A 24,343-nucleotide genomic window follows, 5' to 3' on the forward strand; every position below is an offset into this window, starting at 1 on the left:
TTTCTCCTATCTTGTCATCCTCTCTTCGATTTCGGACGGGACCTCCGTTATCATTATCACAGTTCCAAACTCATCTAACCGTCTAACTTTGTGTTTCAGAATTCGATATGTACAAAACCAAAGAATTGCGAGATCTAATGATCAAAGTAGACCGGAAAGATTTTTGTCCTCCAAACCGGAATCCCTACAAAGCCCAGATGTGTGGCGTGTGTTGAGAGCTGTCAACAGATCCTACTTCCTCGACCAGGAATATATGAGTGAGAACTCCAGCGCGCTAGCTGTTAATGTAGGCTATGGCTATAGTTGTGAATGCCCACACATCGTGAGTATATGATTGCATTTTCATTTTATGAGAAAGTCATCAAAGCATCAAACTTGATAAAAGATTGAAGTTAAAACCGATATCAATCCTTTTGTACACGCAAGTTCTCAACCGGAGCAGAAATTTTTCTAACAATAACTTTGTTCTTCTCGCAGGCATCACACATCCTTTCCCTCACAGAACCCTATCTAAAAACCCCTGGTAGTCTTATTCTCGAGATTGGTACTGGTTCAGGATACCTCACGGTTTGCATGAATGAATTACTTCACGAGAAAAGCTCGATCTGCTCTCTAGAGATCAACATGAAGTTGCTGAATCGAACCATCAAAAAAGTTGAAAGCTACTACAAGGATATGGGAAAGAAATTGAAGAGAGAGCGAGTCAGCTTCTTGTGTAAGTCTCTGACAGAAACATAGACAACTAAAGACAAGGTGTTGTAAGTACGTAACACTGGAAAGCTAGCGTTAAGCTCTACCAAATTACATATTTTACACCCATATTTATGAACAAAATGCTGGCTCTTAAGTTCGTGCTAAGCATAGTCTCAAGGCATTTGATTGGTCAATTTTGACTTGAGACTGATCTAAGAACGATCATTCTTGTTCATAAATACGAGTGTCAGTTTCAATGTTTCATACTAGACCCTGTCGTTCACAATTTAGATTGACGTTTTGATGATTAGTCACTATCAGAGCAAGAAAACCCCAAGTATATTTTGCCTTCCTGAAAAGAAGGTTGTAAAAATGAAATGATATCCTAGTCCAGCTGCACTAACATACTGATTGATAAATGATGATATAAATTATAAAACGTCTACAACAACATTGTCACCTTGATTGATTTTGACTTTCAGGGTGGAATGGAAAGCGTGGTTATAAGACCAAATGTCCATTTGATGTGATATACTGTTCCGGTCTTGTTTCCGACGAGGAATTCAACCAGGTACGTAGGTAAGTTTGTAGGTACATATATTGCACCAGCACATCAACCAGGTACGTAGGTACATATATTGCATCTGCACACGTGTCTAAACCTATCACGTAAATTTCCATTTGCATTGTATAACATTTCAATACCCATTTACATTGTCGCCAGATCAGTTGTATTCGGTTATGTGAAATTCAATTCAGTCAAACATGACTCCCTCTATTCTGTGACAAGCTACCCGCTGCAAACGGCTAAGGTCTTATCGTACCAAAAGCGAAGAGGAAGGAAGACAGGATAGGAGAAAGCCAGCAGTTCCTTGAACGAAACTTATCTGTTTAGGATAAAATCCGCTCATTACAGAAATCGAATCCGCGACGTAGCACTTACAAGGCAGGCGCGCTACCATCCAGACTAACTAGGCTGGCAGAATAGGATCTTTACAATGCACATGTGACTGAATCCTTTTCATTTCAGGAGGAGAATCATTGAGGCGAAAAATCAAGGATTCGCGGGAATCCATTTGGCTAGGAAGCTCAAAGCCATCGTTCGATGTCGACCATGTTTTTGGACACACCTCTTAAGACAAGTAGTTTTTGGTGGTGCATTTATTGTTTTCTTATTAATGTTGCAGAAATCACGTCCTGAAGGAGTGGTATCATGGTACTTCATGGATATGAACATGATTCTAAAGCCGGTATTCACGGTGACTTTGAAAGTACTCAGTGATGAATCTTTGAGAAAGAAGGTAAAGGAAATTGTGTAACGTAAAGGAACTTGTACGTAAAGCTCGTATAACTTGAGGGAAGGTAAACTTGTCAGCTTGGTTGGTAGCGCGTCTACCTTGTAAGCGCTAGGCCGCGGATTCGATTTCCGCCCGGGTCGGATTTTATCCTGAACGGATAATGTTCGTTCTCGACTTCTCGGAACGGCTGGCTTTCTCCTATCCTGTCTTCCTTCTCTCTTCGATTTCGGGACGATAAGACCTTGGCCGTTATCTCTATCTAACTTCTAACTTCTTCAATTTTGACATTTGTGATCCATCTTTCAGGTTCATTTCAATGACAAGAAAAACTTGGAGGCCATCTTGTCCAAAGACGTCCTACCCAAACAATATGGTGGACATGCTGACTATGATTTCAACCAACTCAATGGTGAGTTACCTATTTATTTTCTTTGAGTCGAGACTTACCAGATGCAGCAAACTTAGAGCAAAAACCTCACAGGAAGCTATGTACTGTGGGATTTGGCTCATTTTATTTTATTTTTATTTTTTTACGAGGAATTTTAGGAAAAAAGTCCTTGGATAGTGTCTGCCTATGTATCATGTACATTCAGCAGCTTTAAGCAATTACCTGTAATCTCATTGTTTCTTTATTTTCTGTTTGTTAATTTACAGAAAAATGGCAGCGGTATTTGGAACAGAATCGAGAGTTTTTCCTGTAATATGATGGTAGAAGTCGGAATTTCTGAAGGTGGCCTACAAATAACTCTCGCATTGTGATTTGGTTGGAACCGAGTGTCACCACGCATATTTTATTATGAGTACCTATTACACACACACTCACTCACTCCGATGGCGTTTTAGGGAGATGTGAATCCCGTGCCGACCAGACTGCTTGCCTCCAAAGAACTCTATGTTGTGTCAACTCCTCCCAGTCGTTCAGCCCCCATCTCTCATATAAAGGAGAATTTTGAATTTTCGAACCTCTCTAAACGAGAAATTGTTCTAACTTGTTTAAATCTGTCGGTACATTTCATGAACGTGTCTACTTCACTATTCGACTCTACTAATAACCTCTATAAACGAGAAAAAGTTATATGAAACCTCTTTAAACGAGAAACTCCTTAAACGAGAAACCTCTTTAAACGAGAAAAATGACCTAGTCCCTTGGGTTCTCGTTTATCCAGGTTCGACTGTATTCAAAAGGGTTCCTCTTACTCAGGGAATCGAACCCGCGGCCTAGCCCTTACAAGGCAAACGCGCTACCAAACAAGCTAACTAGGCTGGCAATTACGAGGGAAAAAAAATCAAATTAATGAGCATCTAGTAATTAGCGCAGGTTCAATATTTATTCAAACATTTTATATTGGCCTAAACCCATGAGAATGTCCTTTGAGTCTCTCTCTCTCTCTCTCTCTCTCTCTCTCTCACTCTGGACATCAGTTAGGCTGTAAAATCAAATTAAATAAAACATGCAACTAACTACAAACTAAAGAATTTTTGATAAAATCCTGTTTGTAACTAAAGTATGGCTAGGCCTCCCCCTATAGTTGGAAATATGACCGCCGCCCTACAGTTGGAAATATGGCCACCCCCGTACAATTGGAATAATTATGGCTACCCTCTTACAGTTGGAACACCTTGGAAGGTGGATACGGATAAACGTCATCATCAAAAGATCCTGTCCTGAAGAATGACCACTTGTTGGTGTCCAGAAAGGTAAAGTCAATCGGAGTCCAACTATACGTTTTGTGTCCATGTTTGTGACTATATCTCATCTTGTTTTCATGTTCTCTACGCTCGTTTAGGGCACTCTGAATAGCCAGAGGTATGTGAGTACCTATGGGCGGTAGATAGGGGATAAACGTGGTCTTATCCCACATCGGCTTCACATTCTGATTGCTGAAATCATAGGAACAATATTACTTGCACATTGCATAGCTAAATAATTACACGGCGTTCATACAAATTTACACAGTTTTTTTCAAAAGGTTTTTTTTTTTTAAGAGGTTTGACAGAGGGAACTGTAACTGCTATGGTCTTATCGTCCCGAAATCGAAGAGAGAAGGAAGACAGACAATTTTGGAATAGAATGCTATTCCAAAATTGTAGTCATAAAAACAAAAATTAGAAAAATCAAAGTTCCTTCCTAAAAAAAAAATTAATCGATTTTTGCTAAAATCTAACCGTTTTTCTTAAGGATTCACGCCTTGAGGTTTCTACACGTTATTTTTAATTATATTCCTGTCAAGCCTAGCTTACCATGAGGCGCGCTGGCGAAAGGTGGAGTCATTGTTTCCCATTAATACAAGAACGGCACACACTGCCCATCTATCCAGGAACAAACAATGTTCCTAAAGATATGTGGGTTGAAAATTTTGACCAGCCGTAATTGGGAACCGCTTCGGTCAGCAATTTACCGTTATGACGTTGACTACACTAGTTTCCAGTGGATCGCTTGTTATCCGGTCAGAAGACGGTTTCGACCAGTAATGTAGGGCCAGCCCCTCACTATCAGGTCCGCCTGTCAGATCTACCTGATACCTGATGAGCACACACAATACCAGCTAGCAGGTAGACCTGACAGGTACGGCTGAAAAGGTCCGCCTGTCAGGTCTACCTGACAGTGAGTGGCTGACCTAGGTAATGCTGCTTAGTGGTAGGGAAGAGTTGATTGATGCACTATTTACGTACTCATTAAGTAGATTCGTTTTTCAATATGAATCAACATCAGCTTTTTATCAATCGAAGCAAGTTTTTTTGTATTATTTACTATTCACTTCGGCAAATTTTCAAAGTTGAACAACAACACTAGGTAAATTTAACGTCCCGTCCCCGTGTTTTAATTCTCTTTTTTTTCTTTCCTATGCAGCAAGCAAGGATAATTGAGCTCCTAGAGCCGAAGATACAGGAAGGAGCCAAAGTCCTGGATATCGGGTCTGGTTCAGGATTCATGTCGTGTGTATTTGCTGAACTGGTAGGCAAGACGGGACGCGTGTTTGGGGTTGAACACATGCGGGAACAGTGTGAAGATGCTTGGGAGACCGTCATGAGAATCAGACCAGATCTGCTGAATGATGGTCGTCTTCATCTTCGATGTGAGTACCTAAAGTATGTCTTATCCCAAAGAAAAACTAAAGACTAAAGGCGGTCCCTACGAAAACCATTGAACCAATCAGGATCATTATTTAGTAGACACCCTTTCGTTATTCTCAAAGAAAAACTAAAGACTAAAGGCGGTCCCTACGAAAACCATTGAACCAATCAGGATCATTATTTAGTAGACACCCTTTCGTTATTCTGACTGAAACCGTACCCTGCCTCGACAACAAAGATTCACCTCGTCGATCAATGGCCGGTAGACTGTGTGGACACAGCTTAAGGCTCAGTCGGCTTTAAATTTTATTTCTCCACTTTTTTGTGGCTCTACTGAAATATTTACTCTGGACGCATCCTGCTGAGGTGGCAAAGTTCCTTGGCATTAAGGTAATATGCTAATAGACCCAAGTGGCGAGCTCTCTGCCAAGGGCACTCATGGTGGGATGGATGGGGACGAATTAAATAAGTAAGTAAAACTAGAAAGATGTGGGTCAAAGTTTTCCTATAATATTGTAGGTAATCTCGTTCAAGACAGCCACACTACTATGACGTCATTAGACTGCGGGAGGAAAGGGCCTTTTTCCGTGTTCAGACGGGGTCGGCGTTTTTCACCTATAGGTATGTACAGATAACTTAAGCAGTGAAAATAACTTATACAACGACGTTGTTTGGAAGAAAAATTCTCACGTTCAATATTCAAAGATGAAAGCGTTCGAACGACCCAAAAAAGTCACGAGCAGCATTGACCATCATCACAGACAGGCAAGCTACCCTCTTAAGCTAACTAGGCAGGCCATGATCTGTTTCACTTACGCATTATATTGACTACGCCTTCGTCCAACAAATGAGCATGATTCTTCCTAATATTTTCTTTACTGAAATTCACCAAGTACTCCATGTGATCTAAGGAGTAGACTTTTCCATGAGGTCGAACCATGTATCCTAGACAAGCAGCCGTATATCCTGAACCCGTACCGACATCTAGTACTGTATCTCCAGGCTTCAACTTTAACAAGGCTGGCTCCAGGGAACTTGCTATCTAGAAACAAGAAAGTCTTTGTTAGAAGCAGCACCAGCGGCGATTGTATGTTGAATACACCAGTTCCCGATTTAGCACTGATGTTAACCCTTTAAAGGATTTATGGTACAAAAAAAACTAAAGGGTTGATTAAATACAAGTAAATAAATAAATAAACAATTTTGTGATGGCCTTGTTAAAATACAAGCGAAAAAAGGTAAAAATCCCAATGTGTGACCTTATAATACTTACGAAAGACGGAGAGTTTAGATAGCTAAGATGTTAACCCTTTATAGGATTTATGGTTAAAAAAAAAAAAACTAAAGGGTTGATTAAATACGAGTAAATAAATAAATAAAACAATTTTGTGAGGGCCTTGTTAAAATACAAGCGAAAAAAGGTGAAAATCCCAATGTGTGACCTTATAATACTTACGAAAGACGGAGAGTTTAGATAGCTACAGTTCTCAAGCATTACAGAGTAGTCGTGGTAGGGATTTCGGTTTGGAGGACAAAAATCTTTCCGGTCTACTTTGATCATTAGATCTCGCAATTCTTTGGTTTTGTACATATCGAATTCTGAAACACACTAAAGGGTTTAAAAACTAAAACAATTTTGTGAGGGCCTTGTTAAAATACAAGCGAAAAAAGGTAAAAATCCCAATGTGTGACCTTATAATACTTACGAAAGACGGAGAGTTTAGATAGCTACAATTCTCAAGCATTACAGAGTAGTCGTGGTAGGGATTCCGGTTTGGAGGACAAAAATCTTTCCGGTCTACTTTGATCATTAGATCTCGCAATTCTTTGGTTTTGTACATATCGAATTCTGAAACACGCCGTTCTAATAAGATCCTTCGTCATCTACCAACAATCAGCATGGCTGACAATTACCAGAGCAACCAGCGCCGTTCTAATAAGATCCTTCGTCATCTACCAACAATCAGCATGGCTGACAATTACCAGAGCAACCAGCATCCCCACAAGAGCAAGGAGAGGTTGAACTGCTGTGTTCTTCATTTTCCTGGAAAATATGAAATGTGAAGAGAATGATATAGTATTACGAAGAGTAAAATCACAGTGTTGATTTGATTGACATAAGTTGTAAGTCCCGTCGTATTGTAAGATTACTCCTCTTTCATTTTCCTGGAAAATATGAAATGTGAAGAAAATGATATAGTATTACGAAGAGTAAAATCACAGTGTTGATTTGATTGACATAAGTTGTAAGTCCCGTCGTATTGTAAGATTACTCCTCCAATGGTGGAGGCGTACCTCCTGAAGAAAGATCCCTACATACGTACAGACCATCGGCTAAAAACCACTTTTTGGAATCAGGGAACCTAAAACATATTTCCACTCAGTTCCCGATTTTGAAAATTTGGACCGATTGCAATACTTTCTCAATACAGTACTACTTTTTCATAGCTTCGCTATACTTATGGCAATAGAAAGTAAAAATATATGACATTCTTACCTGTAACACTTGATGCAAAGGTGTTGGATGATAATAGTGGATAGCATCATCACCTGAATCACTAGGATGCCACTTCAGATGGGATACCTCCTGCACTGAGAGAGGTTCCAGCGAGGTACAATCCCTGCCTGAATCTACGATGGCGATGTTTTCATTTTGCGATTTTAACTGAATGAAAATTGTATCTCCATTAGTTATGACCGTACATAAATTTGAGTTACCAATTGAATGTTTTACTTCTGAATTTGGCCTTTGATTTTCCTCCACCATTTCTTGAGATGATTCGTTAGATGAGTCACTTCGAACAAGATCCCCTTTCTGAGGAAGACATTCATCTTTTGCTTGATGATTGATTACTTTGCAAGAGGTAGACTTACTCTTCTTTTCATTACCACCAGGCAAATCTTCGATTTGTTTTCTCTTTAAATTTGAATTGATTCTCAAAGAAGAACGCCGATTGTTTTCATAAGGAATTGTTTTTACTCTTCTATCCCTGAGACCATAGCTACAATCTTTTAGACTAGATATTATTTCGGCATCCGCTTTTGAAATACCTTTTTTCGGGCATTTACGACTTTGTTTCCGATCAGCTATAAAATCTTTGTACCTAGATAATTTTGAGTTGGGACTATTTTTCTCACTGCAATCAGAAAATTAACTCATTAGTATGTTTAAACGCGACAACATATCAACTTGTGAATATATAGGATTTAAAATAAATAAATAGATACAAAAAGCTAAATATTCCATTCAGTATGGTGTTTCTTTGTGCTTTTCCCAAGCTGTCTTTTAGTTTAACAACAGTTCTAATAATAGGGAGGAATTCTTCTTTTTTTTAACCCAATAGGTAGAGATTATTAATACTTTACCAAAGAAAAGAAATTTTATAATCAATCACAAAAAAAAATCTTACCTTCGACAAAAGTTGTTTTCCACAGAAGTCACAGCCTACTATATCTCCCAGCTTGATACAAAACACTTGGTTTTTTTAACAACAGTTCTAATAATAGGGAGGAATTCTTCTTTTTTTTAACCCAATAGGTAGAGATTATTAATACTTTACCAAAGAAAAGAAAAATTTTATAATCAATCACAAAAAAAATCTTACCTTCGATAAAAGTTGTTTTCCACAGAAGTCACAGCCTACTATATCTCCCAGCTTGATACAAAACACTTGGTTTTTTATCATCTCCTCTATCAAGTCTTCACTTCTCATGACTATACTCGGCTGGTTCACCCTAATGTATTCAAAGTTATCTCGATCCGAGCTTTCACTATGAGCTTTTTGTAGAATCAGTCGCTTCACTTTGAGACAGCTTGTTTGAAACGAGTTGAGCTGCAGTTTAATTTCCACGGGTCCTAGCTCTAGACTTCTCTGCTGACTATCTGCACTATCACTATCATTACTTTCCCTCTCAAAGTCAAATATTTTACTCCATGGCAGTTTACACTTCAAGTCTCGAGGTGAATTTCTTCCGATCTGATCATTTTGAGTAACAACTTCCTCTTCAAGATAAGGCCAATCCAGTATAGAACCTGTTAGCATTTCATCTTCTTCAGATCCTTCGGTTTTCCTTGTAATATATTCTTGAGCACCATGAATCTTCATAATTACTCATAGATTTATCTATTTAGTTCGTAAACTGTTGGAAGAGCAATAGTATCTACTCTTGTGTCCATTATTCAGAAGTTTTGAAGTTTTCTTTGTCAGTTCTACAAGTCTTTTTCCAAAAATTAGAGGCATCCAATTTGTTATAATTTATAATCAATAATAAATAGGTTTTCACCTACTCTTAAAGTAGATATTTACTTGCAAAAGTTCAAAGTTTCGCTCAGCACAATGGAAGACCCCAGACTCCCTTTTGTTCCTTTCACCCATCAGCAGATCAGCAAAATGCTGAAGGACATGGAAGCTCCTGCTTTTCATAATTACTCATAGATTTATCTATTTAGTTCGTAAACTGCTGGAACAGCAATAGTATCTACTCTTGTGTCCATTATTCAGAAGTTTTCTTTCTCAGTTTTTCAAGTCTTTTTCCAAAAATTAGAGGCATCCAATTTGTTATAATTTATAATCAATAATAAATAGGTTTTCACCTACTCGTAAAGTAGATATTTACTTGCAAAAGTTCAAAGTTTCGCCCAGCACAATGGAAGACCCCAGACTCCCTTTTGTTCCTTTCACCCATCAGCAGATCAGCAAAATGCTGAAGGACATGGAAGCTCCTGCTGACGATACAATCATACAATATTGTCAGCAAATCCGTACCTGGCTTTTAACGGAGACGAAATATTCAAATCGAATAGGTAAGACTTGTGACTAGACTCTTTAGCTCAATGACAAAATATTTATAAAGAGAAATCAAGCATTTCAGTGCTACATACATGCTTGATCGTTTCCATGCAGGGTTCCTGTCAAGCCTAGCTTACCATGTGGCGCGCTGGCGAAAGGTGGAGTCATTGTTTCCCATTAATACAAGAACGGCACACACTGTCCATCTATCCAGGAACAAACAATGTTCCTAAAGATATATGTGGGTTGAAAATTTTGACCAGCCGTAATTGGGGACCGCTTGGGTCAGCAATTTTACCGTTATGACGTTGACTACACTAGTTTCCAGTGGATCACTTGTTACCCGGTCAGAAGACGGTTTCGACCAGTAATGTAGGGCCAGCCCCTCACTATCAGATCCGCCTGTCAGATCTACCTGATACCTGATGAGCACACACAATACCAGCTACCAGGTAGACCTGACAGGTACGGCTGAAAAGGTCCGCCTGTCAGGTCTACCTGACAGTGAGTGGCTGACCTAGGTAATGCTGCTTAGTGGGTCAGCATTTTTACCGTTATGACGTTGACTACACTAGTTTTCAGTGGATCACTTGTTACCCGGTCAGAAGACGGTTTCGACCAGTAATGTAGGGTCAGCCCCTCACTATCAGGTCCGCCTGTCAGATCTACCTGATACCTGATGAGCACACACAATACCAGCTACCAGGTAGACCTGACAGATACGGCTGAAAAAGTCCGCCTGTCAGGTCTACCTGAAAGTGAGTGGCTGACCTAGGTAATGCTGCTTAGTGGTAGGGAAGAGTTGATTGATGCACTATTTACGTACTCATTAAGTAGATTCGTTTTACAGGGGTATATGCTCCAAATTTCCAGAGGCTGCCCGACAGTAAAAGAGCAAAAATGAAGCCCGATGAGCTGGGGCGTCCCCTCGCCAGTTTCCCCCTTAAATACGGCCTTGTCCGCATATTATTACGACTAGACGTGTACCTGGTCCATGACATCAACACGAACACCACATCTGACGAGGTCTTCCTAGTGGTTTCCAAAATCTGAAATTTAATAACCCAGGTATACGAGTAGGTACTTTGCACAGGGCTCTCACAGATTTGTTTTTACTCTTATGAGAATGTCCCAAAATCTGAAATTTAATAACCCAGGTATACGAGTAGGTACTTTGCACAGGGCTCTCACAGATTTGGTTTTACTCTTATGAGAATGTGTGCCAAAACACTTTTTGAGGTCCCTAGAGCCTAAATCCAAAGTTTCAGCCATTGGTCCGTGTGTGTATCTGTGTGTCTGTCTGTTGTCCGTCTGTAAACAAAATATCTCGAGAACGGTAAGAGCTAGCGACTTGAAATTTGGGATGTAGCTGTCAAATGTGACAAGGATGCGACACAAAACTTATGGTTAAGATCGGTGCATTGGTTGGTGGCATTTTACCGCTTTTTGGCGGTTTTCGGTCTAGTTCAACAATATCTCGGGAACGGTATGAGCTATAGAGACTTGAAATTTGGTATGTAGTTCACAAATGTGACAAGGATGCAACAGAAAACGTTTCAGTTACCTAATATATTGCTTGTCGTTTTAGACGACAACCTGATCTACACATTCCTGGTGGGAAACAGATTTCACTTGAAAACGGTGAAGGAGAAAATGAGAATGTTTCAATATTTCACACATTTTTTAGAAATGATCTCATACGGCTTAGATACTTGGGGTATATTATAGAAACTCGCACTTCATGCTCGGTAGGCGGACTGCGCCCCCCTTCACCCACCTGAGGGCTTCGCATGTTCGCTACGTGGGGTTGCGTATACGCGCTGCGCGCTCCCGGGACTTGGCGGTATCATATGCTCTTCATCTTTTATCATGAACAAGAGAGACTCTAGATCCACTAATGAATTAATTAAGGCCTCAACAGACCATAACTTGGCAACCACTGGGTTAGAGGTTGAAAACCCCGCCTCCTAGACTTGATTTAGAATGTCATACGCTCAGTTATTAGAAGGTCTAGTCCAGTCACTCGATTTTCATCGGTTTGGCCAAATCAGGCCATATTTCGTGCAACATGTTTTCCAGCATACCATCTTTGCTTTCGTTGCGACTATGATTGTCACGCGTGTCCGTGATTTGGTTCTCTATAGAATTCCCAATGAGTGAGCCTGTGTGATGAGTATGATAGAACGTTGCTGCCTCCTTGGCATGGTGCTTCTAGTCATGTGGACCCCGTCTTCAGGACTAGGACACTCCCAACACGAGCAAGACATCAGAGCGGTCAAGAGTAGGTAAAAATCCGTCACGGTTTGTAAACTAAGTAGTTGTAATGTTGTATGTGTGAGGCATCTAAGAGGCTTGGATTCCATTTTTTAAAGTGTGCTGAATGTTGAAAATTCAGTCATGTTGGGCTCATACATTCCTAGACTCCTAGAAGTTCCTAATGAATGTTTTCGAATGCATCTAAGAGGCTTGGATTCCATTTTTTAAAGTATGCTGAATGTTGAAAATTCAGTCATGTTGGGCTCATACATTCCTAGACTCCTAGAAGTTCCTAATGAATGTTTTCGAATGAGGTTGGTGAGAAACTTGAATCTAGAAATAGACAAATACCAAGGAATTCATGATGGCAAAATATTCTCAATCGAATGTCTGCTTTATTTTAGAACATTAGAAGAAGAAGTTGGTCTGTCTCGTTATACCTAGAAGGGTGCTAAAAAAAGTGTACTTTTTCTTTACAGACGTCCGCAATCGGATATATACTGTAGAACACATATATTATACGTACAATCGCCTATATCTTTAACAAAGTATCGCCTATATCTTTAACAAAGTATCGCCTATATCTTTAACAGATTATCGCCTGTATCTATAAGAATTGTTTCTAGTAGTTGTTGAGAATCCGCAATCGGATATATACTGTAGAACACATATATTATACGTACAATCGCCTATATCTTTAACAAAATATCGCCTATATCTTTAACAGATTATCGCCTGTAACTATAAGAATTGTTTCTAGTAGTTGTTGAGAATACTTGAAAAGTAAATTCTCTGACAATCTGACATAGAAATGCTGTGGTACCCCTGTTGCGGTATATCTAGGTAATCTAGGACTCTTTCGGAATTGTGTGGAACTTCCTTACTTTCCGTGTCCTCTTCTCTCGCATCAGATCTTTCTCCTCCAGAAGTTGGAGAAGTAGATCGCTTTCTCATTCGCTCTTAGGAGATCTGCTTGGAGTTGTTGAGAATACTTGAAGAGTAAATTCTCTGACAATCTGACATAGAAATGCTGTGGTACCCCTGTTGCGGTATATCTAGGACTCTTTCGGAATTGTGTGGAACTTCCTTACTTTCCATGTCCTCTTCTCTCGCATCAGATCTTTCTCCTCCAGAAGTTGGAGAAGTAGATCGCTTTCTCATTCGCTCTTAGGAGATCTGCTTGGATCATCAAATCTTTCTCCTCCAAAAGTTGGAGACGTAGATCGCTTTCTCATTCGCTCTTAGGAGATCTGCTTGGAAACTTTGACTGCTAGAAGACAAACATATGAAGGGCCGTTTCAGCCTTTAACTTGCCAATCTTTACTCCCTTAATGTCAGAAACAGATCAGCTCCCATGACGTAGTGGTCACAGCGCTCGCCTTGCTGTCGGGTCTTCCGCGTGTAAGGCGAGTAAAATCCTACAATACTACAGGAACACCAAAGTTGTGATATAATAATACAAAGAAACGGCATTTTCATATTTTCAGGAACATGTGTATTCTCCCCCGACCTACCAAGGACGGGTACAGGATAGTCTACTCACAGATATCTGCTTGGAAACTTTGACTGCTAGAATACAAACATATGAAGGGCCGTTTCAGCCTTTAACTCGCCAATCTTTACTCCCTTAATGTCAGAAACAGATCAGCTCCCATGACGTAGTGGTCACAGCGCTCGCCTTGCTGTCGGGTCTTCCGCGCATGTCAGAAACAGATCAGCTCCCATGACGTAGTGGTCACAGCGCTCGCCTTGCTGTCGGGTCTTCCGCGTGCAAGGCGAGTAAAATCCTACAATACTACAGCGAGCACCAAAGTTGTGATATAATAACATAAAGAAACGGCATTTTCATATTTTCAGGAACATGTGTATTCTCCCCCGACCTACCAAGGACGGGTACAGGATAGTCTACTCACAGATAGCGGACCCAGGTTCGAAAGCATACAACATAGTGGACAGCTACAAGAGAATCTTTGCCCAGATGGATCTGCTGCTGAGCAAAGACCATTGCTGTCGAGGCTATGTGTATATTCTGTCAGGGAAATCAGTGGGACTTTGGCATGCATCCCATTGGACGGTTAGCTTGGTCAAAAGCTTATTTGAAATCATTGCGGTAAGTGATAATCTGGAGACTACTCCACGCAGCGACTAAACTGCTTTTGAACAGGAAACAAATCAATTATTATTGAATTCCGTGAAACAATAAGATGGCTTTAACGACAACTAGTTTTAGCAGCATCAAGTGGATGCCTTAGGGCCCTCAGGCTGAAAACAGATTGGAGCGGAGAGTATACCACATAGAGCATCGAGCAGGTAGAGGGAAGTGGCGACTTCAAACCGCATAAAACAGGACAGAAAGCTATGTTCTTCGTTCTCCTCTGCACTCTGTTTTTAGCCTAAAGGGTATCCACTCATAGTCGACCGGCCATCGTTCGATGTCGACCATGTTTTTGGACACACCTCTTAAGACAAGTAGTTTTTGGTGGTGCATTTATTGTTTTCTTATTAATGTTGCAGAAATCACGTCCTGAAGGAGTGGTATCATGGTACTTCATGGATATGAACATGATTCTAAAGCCGGTATTCACGGTGACTTTGAAAGTACTCAGTGATGAATCTTTGAGAAAGAAGGTAAAGGAAATTGTGTAACGTAAAGGAACTTGTACGTAAAGCTCGTATAACTTGAGGGAAGGTAAACTTGTCAGCTTGGTTGGTAGCGCGTACGAGGAATTTTAGGAAAAAAGTCCTTGGATAGTGTCTGCCTATGTATCATGTACATTCAGCAGCTTTAAGCAATTACCTGTACGAGGAATTTTAGGAAAAAAGTCCTTGGATAGTGTCTGCCTATGTATCATGTACATTCAGCAGCTTTAAGCAATTACCTGTAATCTCATTGTTTCTTTATTTTCTGTTTGTTAATTTACAGAAAAATGGCAGCGGTATTTGGAACAGAATCGAGAGTTTTTCCTGTAATATGATGGTAGAAGTCGGAAATTCTGATGGTGGCCTACAAATAACTCTCGCATTGTGATTTGGTTGGAACCGAGTGTCACCACGCATATTTTATTATGAGTACCTATTACACACACACTCACTCACTCCGATGGCGTTTTAGGGAGATGTGAATCCCGTGCCGACCAGACTGCTTGCCTCCAAAGAACTCTATGTTGTGTCAACTCCTCCCAGTCGTTCAGCCCCCACTCCGATGGCGTATTAGGGATATGTGAATCCCGTGCCGACCAGACTGCTTGCCTCCAAAGAACTCTATGTTGTGTCAACTCCTCCCAGTCGTTCAGCCCCCATCTATTGCATAGTCTCTTTAACTCGTTGATCCAGCAGCTACGTGGTCTCCCTGGTAAAACGTTTGCCTTGATGTGGTGTGTTGGTGAAGATCTTCCACACGGCTCTGTTCTTGTCTATTCTCATCAGGTGACCAAGCTGGTAAAACGTTTGCCTTGATATGGTGTGTTGGTGAAGATCTTCCACACGGCTCTGTTCTTGTCTATTCTCATCAGGTGACCAAGCCACCATAGTCTGTTAGCGTTCATGGTGGCTACTACATTTGGTTGTTTGGATAGGGCGTGGATGTCACTGTTGTGTCTCCTCTTCCATGACTGGGTTTGATGAGTACCTATTGGCGGAGTAAAATCCTGAAAATCATTACAATCCGCGTCTTAAATCTGCAATGGCCAACACTGTGTTTTTCTACCTTCCCATTTCGTAGATTTACACTTACATGTGACTATTTTAAATAAAATAAACTAATAAATAAAACTTTAATGTTGTACCTTATATTATTACTATGCCAATAGTTTAGCGCTTACAGGAACATTGTTGGTCTACACATATTTAAATCTGCAATGGCCAACACTATGTTTTTCTACCTTCCCATTTCGTAGATTTACACTTACATGTGACTAAGTAGGTATTTTAAATAAAATAAACTAATAAATAAAACTTTAATGTTGTATCTTATATTATTACTATGCCAATAGTTTAGCGCTTACAGGAACATTGTTGGTCTACACATACGTATATCATATTGTGTGAATTCACTTCTCTCCCGTAGCACATTCAGTCTCAAAATGGATTGTAATGTCAAACTTGTCACCCTGGGAATCAAATCCCTCGTGTCTAAAAGAAACATCACATTTTTTTTTTTTTTTTTTTTTTTTTTTTTTACGTCACTGTAGTATAACTGCTAAGATCTCTAGTGATGGTTGTAGTTTTACTCACCATTCGGTGACAAGCTCCCCGCCTACTCCAACTTGTCCCCCCGGGAAACAAAACCCCCGGGTCCAAAAAAAAAACCCCATTTTTTTTTTTTTTTTTTTTTTTTTTTACGACACTGTAGTATAACTGCTAAGATCTTTAGTGACGGTTGGTTTTACTCACCATTCGGTGACAAGCTACCCACCTACTCACAATAATTACCCATTAGGACACTAACTACGAGCAACGTTGCTTAACTTCAGTGATCCATTCGGAAAACTGGTACATTCAACATGCTGGCTTGAGTCTGAGTAAATCTCGAAATCCAACACGATTTTTTTTTTCTTTTGGAAATCACACGTTGCATACCTATATGTTTCGTATACCACCGGTATAGGTACACATGTATACCTATGACTACTAGGTACCTACTATAATTAGAATTGTAATACAATGACCATGCTGACCATCATTGTTTGAACACGACTTTGATGTGAGTTTAGTCAACTTGATCACATATCCTGATAACTGGCCTGTGGACCCTGATAACATTGTTCTTTTGGAAGTCAGTCAAGTTCTGTTGCTGGGATGAGGACGTGTTTCTTTGGTCTACTGGTGAGCGTGGGTGTCCTAGGGCTTGCAAACGCCCAATATGACGAACCCCCAGCAGAGGACCATGGGGCTGCGGGAAATGCTTACTATGAGAATGAGGCTCCCCCACAGTATGATGCCCATCACCAGGACGAGGGAGCCAGGGAACACCATCAGCCCCGAGACCCCCTAAACCAAGGGAGATACCAAGAAAGATCTACCTTTCCTCGCAGGACCACGTATGTCGCACAGAATGACACGTTCACCCTACCTCCCTACTACTATAGCATTACCACCACCGAGAAAACGATCAAGATCAATAGGAGAACTTACCAACAGCTGCTGGATGCAGTCATCAGTAAGTTTCAGCAGCTCTCGCAATTGCTCGTGTACCTACTCGTTAAGTCCTTGCTCCCATATAATTGAATACCTTATGTCATTCTTGGAAATTTGCCATGCTTTTGACTAGTGTGACGTACCTATTTCATTATTGCCACGTGCACCGACCGACCTTGCACATCAACTTACTTAATTATTTCAATACGCATATTGTGAAGATAGAATGTGAACGGCTGAAACAGAAAAGCCCCGTTGGAAACTACACCAATGATCACATTGCCACTGCTCCTGATCCTCTACTTCATTACCGGGATGATGTGAGGAAGTAGAGGAGACTGCTACTACAAAAACTCTACTTCATTACTACTCAGATGAAAGAAGCACTGTACTACTGATATAAAGGAGGCACTATATCAATCGTGTAGTAAAAACAGGAGCTACACGACTTTCTATTACTTCTGAGCTACATTACTTCCTATTTGCAGGTGATGGTGCTCTGAAAACTCCGCGTGTAATTGAAGCCTTCAGCAAAGTAGACCGCGGACACTTTGTGCATCACTTGGAGGATGAACCTTACGGCTTTATGGCTCGCAAACTGGGCCGTGGAATTTACATGGAGAAACCTCATCTGGTGAGCTTGTAAAAATCATCAGGGTTTCATTTTTACTCTCTGAAGGTCTGTCCAAACATAGTCGACGCCATTGATCGACGTCGACTGAAACTGGCTGGCTTTCTCGTATTGATTAATTTAAAGAGCTACTTACAAGTCCTCAATAAGCAGCTTGTGTAAGTCAAAGTCCCAAATATAGGCATGATCCTCATCATGCTGTTTGAGAAACTTAACTTTGGTAGTGTTGTCCATATTTCTGTCCACACAGTACAGATTATCCAAGACGTCCACATCTAAATTCTTGATACTGATGATCAGACGTCCGCCTGGCTTTACCATGCGGAGAAACTGGAGGAAAAAAAGTTAAGGTGTGTCCACACATAGTCGACCGGCCGTCGATCGACGTCGATTAACAATAAATTCACGTCGATCGACGACCGTCGTTTTCAAAAGGTTTGATAGAGGAAACTGTAGAACAGAGAAGGAAGACAGGATAGAAAAAAAGCCCGCCGTTCTGAGATCGAACCTTCTCTGGTTAACTAGGCTGGCCAAGAAGCTCTCTGCTTTACCACAAAGAATGCATCATGGTTTAATTAGGTAATTAGTTTTATCGCCAACCTAGTTAGCTTGGTTGGTAGTGCGTCTGCCTTGTAAGCGCTAGCCCGCGGGTTCGATTTCCGCCCGGGGCGGATTTTTCCCGATGGGATAATATTCGTTCTCGGAACGGGCCCTGCCTCGACAACAAAGATTCACCTCGTCGATCAATGGCCGGTAGACTATGTGTGGACACAGCTTAAGGCTCAGTTGGCTTTAAATTTTATTTCTCCACTTTTTTGTGGCTCTACTGAAATATTTACTCTGGACGCATCCTGCTGAGGTGGCAAAGTTCCTTGGTCTTGAGGAAGAGTGAGCGCTGTCGCAGACGTTAACAACAACAACAAGTTCTCGGAACGGCTGGCTTTCTCGGAGTTTTGATTAATTTAAAGAGCTACTTACAAGTCCTCAATAAGCAGCTTGTGTAAGTCGAAGTCCCAAATATAGGCATGATCCTCATCATGCTGTTTGAGGAACTTAACTTTGGTAGTGTTGTCCATATTTCTGTCCACACAGTACAGATTATCCAAGACGTCCACATCTAAATTCTTGATACTGATGATCAGACGTCCGCCTGGCTTTACCATGCGGAGAAACTGGAGGAAAAAAAGTTAAGGTGTGTCCACACATAGTCGACCGGCCGTCGATCGACGTCGATTAACAATAAATTCACGTCGATCGACGACCGTCGCTCAATATGAATCAACATCAGCTTTTTATCAATCCAAGCAAGTTTTTTGTACTATTTACTATTCACTTCGGCAACTTTTCAAAGTTGAACAACACTAGGTAAATTTAACGTCCCGTCCCCGTGTTTTAATTCTCTTTTTTTCTTTCCTATGCAGCAAGCAAGGATAATTGAGCTCCTAGAGCCGAAGATACAGGAAGGAGCCAAAGTCCTGGATATCGGGTCTGGTTCAGGATTCATGTCGTGTGTATTTGCTGAACTGGTAGGCAAGACGGGACGCGTGTTTGGGGTTGAACACATGCGGGAACAGTGTGAAGATGCTTGGGAGACCGTCATGAGAATCAGACCAGATCTGCTGAATGATGGTCGTCTTCATCTTCGATGTGAGTACCTAAAGTATGTCTTATCCCAAAGAAAAACTAAAGACTAAAGGCGGTCCCTACGAAAACCATTGAACCAATCAGGATCATTATTTAGTAGACACCCTTTCGTTATTCGTACTGTGTGGCACAAATAAAACCAGTTATTTTCTGAAGATTTGTAAAGGTGTTTGTTAAGAAAGATACGACGATTTACTACGGAGTCTCAGAATCAATCATTTGCCTGATAAAGATTTTTTGACACCGCCGGGAATTGCAACCGAGTCTCCCGCGCGCAAGGCGAGTGATCACTATGGGAGCTGACTTGCGCCAGCAATAATCGTGTAATCAAGATGATCTGGACATACCTTAACATTGAACCCTCTTTTGTTTTCAGGCAGAGATGGTAGAACAGGTCTATTACACCAAGCTCCATTCGATGCCATCTATTTATCTACCTATGTACCAGAAATTCCTTATTCGGTAAGTTTTGTGTAACACAGTCTACTACCAGCTGGTAAAATAGAAAAATTCGTCAAGGACATTCTAACCCAGCACCGGGAGAGTCAATGCTATTTCACCACTTGTCTTACTCCTCAAGGAGGCTGACTATGAAAAACATTGGGCCAAATAGATTTTAAAGAAAATTTTGACAGTCTAACAGCTCATTATTTGAGCCTATAGAAGGCCTATTAAGTTCCATTGACATTGGATAGGCTGTTAATATCAGGTTAATGAAAGCCATTCGAACTCTAAATAAACTTCATGTTGTGTGTTTTAGATTCTACTCCAGCTGAAGCCTGGCGGTCGTCTAGTATGTGGTGTGGGCAAGAGTAAATCTTACCACCGTATGACTGTTATCGATAGATCAGAAGATGGCACCCACTTCCAGAAGTATGAAATAAGCTTGGAGAACTTCATCAATCCCTTAATCAACGCTGACGAACAAAACGATAACTGGCTGTATCAGCAGTCAAGGTAAATTCTTTGAAAAACAATACTTTTCTCATTATTACTAAGTATAGCTTTGCTAGCGCTATACTTTAGTAATAGAAAGTAAAAACAGTTTTTGTTTGATAGAGGTTGAACGTCACTGTATAACTGCTAAGGTCTTGAGTGCCGGGGGGTTTTAAGCTACCCGCTGCAAACGGCTAAGGTCTTATCGTACCAAAAACGAAGAGGAAGGAAGACAGGATAGGAGAAAGCCAGCAGTTCCTTGAACGAAACTTATCTGTTTAGGATAAAATCCGCTCATTACAGAACTTGACCATAGCACCGACCCCCGCAAAAAATCAAGAGTGGTTCTTTTCTTTTTCTCTAAAGCTTACAAAATACAAATTAGTTATCGATACTAAATTACCGACCTGTTTAACTTCTGTCTCCTGGACTTTTCCTCCGACGTAGACAACATCATAAGTTGTCTGTTTTGGATATCCTTTCCTTGCATCCCCCTCTGAGGAAAGTTAAACAGAGAAGGTTAACGATGGATTAAGGTAATATGCTAATAGACCCAAGTGGCGAGCTCTCTTCCAAGGGCACTCATGGTGGGATGGATGGGGACGAATTAAATAAGTAAGTAAAGCTAGAAACACACTACCATTACGTCACGTCACGTGATTCGTTATTCGTACTGTGTGGCACAAATAAAACCAGTTATTTTCTGAAGATTTGTAAAGGTGTTTGTTAAGAAAGATACGACGATTTACTACGGAGTCTCAGAATCAATCATTTGCCTGATAAAGATTTTTTGACACCGCCGGGAATTGCAACCGAGTCTCCCGCGCGCAAGGCGAGTGATCACTATGGGAGCTGACTTGCGCCAGCAATAATCGTGTAATCAAGATGATCTGGACATACCTTAACATTGAACCCTCTTTTGTTTTCAGGCAGAGATGGTAGAACAGGTCTATTACACCAAGCTCCATTCGATGCCATCTATTTATCTACCTATGTACCAGAAATTCCTTATTCGGTAAGTTTTGTGTAACACAGTCTACTACCAGCTGGTAAAATAGAAAAATTCGTCAAGGACATTCTAACCCAGCACCGGGAGAGTCAATGCTATTTCACCACTTGTCTTACTCCTCAAGGAGGCTGACTATGAAAAACATTGGGCCAAATAGATTTTAAAGAAAATTTTGACAGTCTAACAGCTCATTATTTGAGCCTATAGAAGGCCTATTAAGTTCCATTGACATTGGATAGGCTGTTAATATCAGGTTAATGAAAGCCATTCGAACTCTAAATAAAACACAAGTACGCTCCAGTTCCATTTCTTCAAATTTCTATGAACTTTTTTTTTTTTCAGCAAGTACTTTATTTTTATTTGAACATTCATACATTCGTACATACTACCTTTAAGGAAAATATTAATGTTTTAATAAAGATATCCAAAAACTTCATGTTGTGTGTTTTAGATTCTACTCCAGCTGAAGCCTGGCGGTCGTCTAGTATGTGGTGTGGGCAAGAGTAAATCTTACCACTTCATGTTGTGTGTTTTAGATTCTACTCCAGCTGAAGCCTGGCGGTCGTCTAGTATGTGGTGTGGGCAAGAGTAAATCTTACCATTTAGATTCTACTCCAGCTGAAGCCTGGCGGTCGTCTAGTATGTGGTGTGGGCAAGAGTAAATCTTACCACCGTATGACTGTTATCGATAGATCAGAAGATGGCACCCACTTCCAGAAGTATGAAATAAGCTTGGAGAACTTCATCAATCCCTTAATCAACGCTGACGAACAAAACGATAACTGGCTGTATCAGCAGTCAAGGTAAATTCTTTGAAAAACAATACTTTTCTCATTATTACTAAGTATAGCTTTGCTAGCGCTATACTTTAGTAATAGAAAGTAAAAACAGTTTTTGTTTGATAGAGGTTGAACGTCACTGTATAACTGCTAAGGTCTTGAGTGCCGGGGGGTTTTACCCTCTATTCTGTGACAAGCTACCCGCTGCAAACGGCTAAGGTCTTATCGTACCAAAAGCGAAGAGGAAGGAAGACAGGATAGGAGAAAGCCAGCAGTTCCTTGAACGAAACTTATCTGTTTAGGATAAAATCCGCTCAATACAGCGCTTACAAGCACATAGAGCATCGAGCAGGTAGAGAGAAGTGACGACTTCAAACCGCATAAAACAGGACAGAAAGCTATGTTCTTCGTTCTCCTCTGCACTCTGTTTTTAGCCTAAAGGGTATCCACTCATAGTCGACCGGCCATCGTTCGATGTCGACCATGTTTTTGGACACACCTCTTAAGACAAGTAGTTTTTGGTGGTGCATTTATTGTTTTCTTATTAATATTGCAGAAATCACGTCCTGAAGGAGTGGTAGCATGGTACTTCATGGATATGAACATGATTCTAAAGCCAGTATTCACGGTGACTTTGAAAGTACTCAGTGATGAATCCTTGAGAAAGAAGGTAAAGGAAATTGTGTAACGTAAAGGAACTTGTACGTAAAGCTCGTATAACTTGAGGGGAGGTAAACTTGTCAGCTTGGTTGGTAGCGCGTCTACCTTATAAGCGCTAGGCCGCGAGTTCGGTTTCCGCCCGGGTCGGATTTTATCCTAAACAGATCATGTTCGTTCTTGGCTTCTCGGAACGGCTGGCTTTCTCCTATCCTGTCTTTCTTCTCTCTTCGATTTCGGGACGATAAGACCTTGGCCGTTACCTCTATCTAACTTCCAACTTCTTCAATTTTGACATTTGTGATCCATCTTTCAGGTTCATTTCAATGACAAGAAAAACTTGGAGGCCATCTTGTCCAAAGACGTCAACATAGATTCATCTCTTCACCTTGTTGATCGACGGTTATGTCTGAACACAGCTTTAGAATACCTACCTATTATTCAATAATCTTCGTTTTCAGGTGGTCCACTACTTACAAACACCTCAATCACGTCATAATTATCTACCTCTAAAGATGCAACGCCTAAGAAGTCTACCACCGTGTGTTCAGTATTTCTCATCCTAGCAAGACAAACTAGAATCTTCGGGTCATCTCTTCACCTTGTTGATCGACGGTTATGTGTGAACACAGCTTTAGAATACCTACCTATTATTCAATAATCTTCGTTTTCAGGTGGTCCACTACTTACAAACTACTCAATCACGTCATAACTATCTACCTCTAAAGATGCAACGCCTAAGAAGTCTACCACCGTGTGTTCAGTATTTCTCATCCTAGCAAGACAAACTAGAATCTTCGGGCAGAAATAGTAGTTGAGTTTCTGAATATTCTCACCCCCTAATAGATCTTTCCAATTTGAGGAAAATTCAACTACACACCGTTTTCCCTTGGAAAGATAAATAGCATTTGGTCAAATCAGAAATAATGAACCAGAAGTTACCTCGCAAAATATCCAGATGACCGAAGTATTTGTATTTTACTTTTGAATGTTTGAATTGAAATACAAAGACTGACTATTTGCCTTTTCTGACTATCCAACATTGATTTTCATTTCCTTTCAATAATCAAAGCTAATGAAGCCAGCCTACTTGGCTTGGAGGGTAGTGCGTCTGCCGCCCGGGGGCGAAAACAGATAAGGTTTGTTCTTGGAACGGCCAGATTTTTTCTATCCGATCCTAATCAAAGAGAGGCGAGTCTATTCGATTTCGGGACGATAAGACCTCCGTTATATTCAAAAGGGTTCCTCTTACTCAGGGAATCGAACCCGCGACCCAGCGCTTACAAGGCAAACGCGCTACCAACCAAGCTAACTAGGCTGGCAATTACGAGGGAAAAAAAATCAAATGAGCATCTACTAATTAGTAATTAGCGCAGGTTCAATATTTATTCAAACATTTTATATTGGCCTAAACCCATGAGAATGTCCTTTGAGTCTCT

At 40.6% G+C, this 24,343-nt stretch overlaps 4 protein-coding genes and 2 long non-coding RNA genes across 6 annotated transcripts; 4 read left to right on the forward strand and 2 right to left on the reverse strand.

Annotated features, from left to right (window-relative positions):
* The first annotated feature begins 193 nt into the window (after window positions 1-193).
* LOC103510709 (protein-L-isoaspartate O-methyltransferase-like) lies at window positions 194-1,302 on the forward strand. Its single transcript, XM_017444690.2, has 3 exons — window positions 194-322; window positions 478-715; window positions 1,176-1,302. The coding sequence occupies exons 1-3, from the start codon at window positions 254-256 to the stop codon at window positions 1,274-1,276; spliced, it is 408 nt and encodes a 135-aa protein (XP_017300179.1). The 5' UTR covers window positions 194-253; the 3' UTR covers window positions 1,277-1,302.
* A 4,572-nt stretch (window positions 1,303-5,874) lies between these two features.
* Window positions 5,875-6,907, reverse strand: LOC113468057 (protein-L-isoaspartate O-methyltransferase-like). The gene is made up of 3 exons (XM_026824697.1): window positions 6,769-6,907; window positions 6,523-6,665; window positions 5,875-6,108 (listed from the first exon to the last, which is right to left on the reverse strand). The coding sequence occupies exons 1-3, from the start codon at window positions 6,905-6,907 to the stop codon at window positions 5,875-5,877; spliced, it is 516 nt and encodes a 171-aa protein (XP_026680498.1).
* Window positions 6,908-7,012: 105 nt separating this feature from the next.
* Window positions 7,013-7,689, reverse strand: LOC113468054. Its single transcript, XR_003391924.1, has 2 exons — window positions 7,564-7,689; window positions 7,013-7,110 (listed from the first exon to the last, which is right to left on the reverse strand). It is a non-coding gene; the product is annotated as an uncharacterized LOC113468054 (long non-coding RNA).
* Window positions 7,690-13,857: 6,168 nt separating this feature from the next.
* LOC113468058 lies at window positions 13,858-23,306 on the forward strand (the record flags this gene model as incomplete). Its single annotated transcript, XM_026824698.1, has 3 exons — window positions 13,858-14,222; window positions 22,804-22,917; window positions 23,221-23,306. Coding segments are annotated over exons 1-3 (449 nt in total), but the record flags the coding sequence as incomplete, so codon positions are not given.
* LOC103510692 (protein-L-isoaspartate(D-aspartate) O-methyltransferase-like) lies at window positions 16,865-20,508 on the forward strand. Its single transcript, XM_008475377.3, has 5 exons — window positions 16,865-17,270; window positions 17,737-17,882; window positions 19,301-19,526; window positions 19,900-19,985; window positions 20,284-20,508. The coding sequence occupies exons 1-5, from the start codon at window positions 16,910-16,912 to the stop codon at window positions 20,482-20,484; spliced, it is 1,020 nt and encodes a 339-aa protein (XP_008473599.1). The 5' UTR covers window positions 16,865-16,909; the 3' UTR covers window positions 20,485-20,508.
* On the forward strand, window positions 21,355-21,969 carry LOC108252587. Its single transcript, XR_003391923.1, has 2 exons — window positions 21,355-21,474; window positions 21,920-21,969. It is a non-coding gene; the product is annotated as an uncharacterized LOC108252587 (long non-coding RNA).
* Window positions 23,307-24,343: the final 1,037 nt, after the last annotated feature.

This window comes from Diaphorina citri, unplaced genomic scaffold (assembly GCF_000475195.1).
Source record: "Diaphorina citri unplaced genomic scaffold, Diaci psyllid genome assembly version 1.1 scaffold634, whole genome shotgun sequence".
NCBI classification, from domain to species: domain Eukaryota; kingdom Metazoa; phylum Arthropoda; class Insecta; order Hemiptera; family Psyllidae; genus Diaphorina; species Diaphorina citri.

What these genes read in the sequence shown, in the direction of transcription:
- LOC103510709 (XM_017444690.2), top strand. Translation starts at nt 254, where the DNA reads ATGAGTGAGAACTCCAGCGCGCTAGCTGTTAATGTAGGCTATGGCTAT. An exon ending in GTTGTGAATGCCCACACATC is followed by an intron (nt 323 to 477) that starts GTGAGTATATGA and finishes TTCTTCTCGCAG; the next exon opens with GCATCACACATCCTTTCCCT. An exon ending in AGAGCGAGTCAGCTTCTTGT is followed by an intron (nt 716 to 1,175) that starts GTAAGTCTCTGA and finishes TTTGACTTTCAG; the next exon opens with GGTGGAATGGAAAGCGTGGT.
- LOC113468057 (XM_026824697.1), bottom strand. Translation starts at nt 6,907, where the DNA reads ATGTACAAAACCAAAGAATTGCGAGATCTAATGATCAAAGTAGACCGG. An exon ending in AAACTCTCCGTCTTTCGTAA is followed by an intron (nt 6,666 to 6,768) that starts GTATTATAAGGT and finishes AGTGTGTTTCAG; the next exon opens with AATTCGATATGTACAAAACC. An exon ending in ATCTAAACTCTCCGTCTTTC is followed by an intron (nt 6,109 to 6,522) that starts GTAAGTATTATA and finishes TCTTGTTTCTAG; the next exon opens with ATAGCAAGTTCCCTGGAGCC.
- LOC103510692 (XM_008475377.3), top strand. Translation starts at nt 16,910, where the DNA reads ATGAGGACGTGTTTCTTTGGTCTACTGGTGAGCGTGGGTGTCCTAGGG. An exon ending in GCTGCTGGATGCAGTCATCA is followed by an intron (nt 17,271 to 17,736) that starts GTAAGTTTCAGC and finishes TCCTATTTGCAG; the next exon opens with GTGATGGTGCTCTGAAAACT. An exon ending in ACATGGAGAAACCTCATCTG is followed by an intron (nt 17,883 to 19,300) that starts GTGAGCTTGTAA and finishes TTTCCTATGCAG; the next exon opens with CAAGCAAGGATAATTGAGCT.